General features: G+C 51.8%; 1 protein-coding gene across 1 annotated transcript in view; it reads left to right on the forward strand.

Annotated features, from left to right (window-relative positions):
* DENND2D (DENN/MADD domain containing 2D) overlaps positions 1-1,047 on the forward strand; it is a gene marked incomplete at its 5' end in the record, with an annotated part of 12,327 nt that extends 11,280 nt beyond the window's left edge. Inside the window, one exon of the mRNA XM_009072772.1 lies at positions 986-1,047. Within this exon, the coding sequence (XP_009071020.1) occupies positions 986-1,047 (62 nt within the window). The remainder of the gene's footprint in view (positions 1-985) is intronic.
* Positions 1,048-3,237: the final 2,190 nt, after the last annotated feature.

The following is a 3,237-nucleotide window of genomic DNA, read 5'->3' on the forward strand; positions in this document are numbered from 1 at the left end:
TCCTGCTTTCTCCTTCCTGGTGGGAGAGGAAGCACAAAGCTGAACAGGAGTGAACACATTGGTTAAAATCTCAGGCTAACCCAGCATAATAAAGCCCATTTTGTGTGGGTGAGAGGGATTGGCATTGCAACCACTGACATTGCTTAGAATCATGGAATCCCAGATTGGTTTGGGTTGGAAGGGAGAGGAAGCACAAAGCTGAACAGGAGTGAACACATTGGTTAAAATCTCAGGCTAACCCAGCATAATAAAGCCCATTTTGTGTGGGTGAGAGGGATTGGCATTGCAACCACTGACATTGCTTAGAATCATGGAATCCCAGATTGGTTTGGGTTGGAAGGACCTTAAAGATGCCATGGGCAGGGACACCTTCTACCAGCCCAGGTTGCTCCAAGCCCTGTCCAGCCTGGCCTGGAACACTCCCAGGGATGGAACAGCCACAGCTGCTCTGGGCAACCTGTGCCAGGGCCTTACCACCTTCACAGGGAGGAATTTCTTTCCAATATCCCATCTGTCCCTGCCCTCTGGCAGTGTGAGGCCATTCCCTGTGTCCTGTCCCTCCATGCTTTGTCCCAAGTCCCTCTGCAGCTCTCTTGGAGCCCCTTTAGGCACTGGAAGGGGCACTGAGGTCTCCCTAGAGCTTCTCTTCCCCAGGCTGGGCATCCCCAGCTCTCCCAGCCTGGCTCCAGGGCAGAGAGGCTCCAGAATCCTGGAATGGTTTGGGATTGAAGGGACCTTCAAGACCACCCAGTGCCACCTCCTGCCTTGGGCAGGGACACTTTCCACTAGCTTAGTTGCTCCAAGCCCTGTCCAGCCTGGCCTGGAACACTTCAAACACTTCACCTGGCTCCCCCCTGGGTCAATGTCCATAATCCAGCACAATTTGGCTCCTGGGACTCACACCCTCCCCAGACCTCGAGCAGTGCAGCCCTGTGTCCCCCACCCCAAATTCCACCACTCACTAATGACCTTTCCTCCTCAACAGCTTATTTCCAGCAGAAAATAAAGGAGTACCACGAGCAGAAGAAGCAGCGAAGAGACTCCTGAGGTCCACGCTGGGAATGCAGGAGCAGAGCTGGGAGCAGCCACAGTGCTGGCAGCACCACGTTGGACATGTGCCCCATCCAAGGGCAGAGCAGGCTGGACCCAGCTGGATATGCCCACCTAGGACTCCTGAGCTGTGTGGGCAGCACTGAGCTCCAGTTCTACACTTTTTTTTCCTCAGGACATCATTGCACTGGAAAACTCTTTGCACAGAGCTGGCACCAGGCTGGGAATTCCTTCCCAACCATGCTCCCCCAGGGCCAAACTGTGACTCCCAGTGCTCAGCCCTGTGCAGTCCTGGTCCCCAGCAGCACCTCACCATGGGCAGGACAGCCAGGCTTAGCTGCAGGTTGTAGAGTAACTATTAGAGGGGAAAAAAAGAAGAGAATAAGTAGGAAATAGAGTTAGTTCTCATTAAACCAAGATGAGGGTTTGCAAATCAGGAACATCCTAGTGAGTAATTGCTGAGGTTTCTGTTAGAAGTAACTGTCTCACTTGATTTTCTCCCCAGTTCTTCTCACTGGTGAGAGCAGCAGAGAGGTGTGGTGGGTTTGGTGGTTTCCTCTTGCAGCTGCCTGAGTTGCTTGGTGCCATGTAGAGCCAGTTGAGCTGTTTAAAGAAACAAACCCTTCATTTCCATATTTATTTGTGCAGGAGCTAACTGTGAAGGCCACGAGGCTGTGGAGGAAAGAGGGCAAAAATGCTGATCAACAGCTTGGGGAGGGAGGACATGTTTGTTCAATCCAGGAGTAAAACGTGTTGACATCCTCATTGGCTCTGGTTTTGATGCCAACTTCTTTCCAAAGCTTGAACTCTGCTGCCTGCAGCAGATTTTGGTTCTTCTCCTTTCCTAGTGCTCTCAGACAGGGAATGGATATTGCTGCTCTGGCTGCAGAGCTCACTGGTTCCTGCTCACACAAACCAGAGGCAGATGCACCTCCCAGTAAGAGCTGGGGCTGAAGGCAGAGCTTCATCCTCCTCTCTGGGATGTTATGGCAAAATTGCCACATCACTTGGTACCCACTAGGCACCAAAATATGGAAGTTATCACAGAATCATGGAATCCCACACTGGTTTGGGTTGGTAGGACCTTAAAGCTCATCCAGTCCCACCCCTGCCATGGGCAGGGACATCTCCCACCAGCCCAGGTAGCTCCAAGCCCTGTCCAACCAGGCCTGGAACATTCCCAGGGATGGAGCAGCCACAGCTGCTCTGGACAACCTGTGCCAGTGTCTCACCACCCTCACAGGGAAAAAACTCTCCCTAATAATCTAATCTCAATTTCCTCTTTCAATTTCTCCCCATTCCTCCTTGTCCTGTCACTGCAGTTCCTAACCAAGAGTCCTCTGCAGCTTCCCTGGAGCCCCTTCAGCTCCTGGCAGGTTGCTCTGAGGTCTCCACACAACCTTCTCTTCTCCAGGCTGAACAGCCCCAGCTCTCTCAGCCTGTCCTCGCAGCAGAGCTGCTCCAGCCCTCTGACCATATTGGTGCCTTTCCTGACTGGCTCCACATGGAGTTTAGTCCAACTCTTACAGCACTTCTGAAAGCCCCTGGGAGAGATTTATCCCAGCACTGGGCCCAGCAGCTCCCAGAGAGCTTTCACTTTCGGTCTTGGGCAACCTAAAGCAGCCAGAGGTGAAGGACACTTGGCTCAGAACTGTGCACTCATGCAAATAGCTTGACAGAAAGAGGGTTGGGCAGAGGGCACAGACAGCAATGAAAGTTTTCAGCTCTGCTCAAAGAGCATTGCTACTGTTTGCTCAACCCTAGCCTGTGTCTGGAGAGGGAACAGGCATTACTTGCTGGGAAAAAAGGGATTTGGGGCACTTGGTGTGTTCTCCGGCTCCACAAATTCCCCCTCCTGGGTACAGAGAGTGGGCCTAGGTGAACTACAAGAAATTAAAGGTTACTGGGTTTTTTTCTGGCTTGTTTTTATTAATATTTTTATCTTGAAATAACTGAGAAGAAAATGGGGAGGAAAATCAAGGACACCTGTGGAGAATAATCCCTCTGGGAAGGACTACCTGCTTCCCCCTCCTGCTTGGTTGTTGCATCATGAGGAGATGCCAACCTCTCTGGTTGTGAAGCCAAACATCACCTCATCCAGCAAACTAGGCAGAGAGCCTTGTTTGGGGAGCACAAAAGGAGTTAGAACTCACCCCAGGGACTGCAGTGTGTGGTTGCTAAATTCCT

This window comes from Acanthisitta chloris, unplaced genomic scaffold, assembly GCF_000695815.1.
Source record: "Acanthisitta chloris isolate BGI_N310 unplaced genomic scaffold, ASM69581v1 scaffold23444, whole genome shotgun sequence".
Taxonomy (NCBI): Eukaryota; Metazoa; Chordata; class Aves; order Passeriformes; family Acanthisittidae; genus Acanthisitta; species Acanthisitta chloris.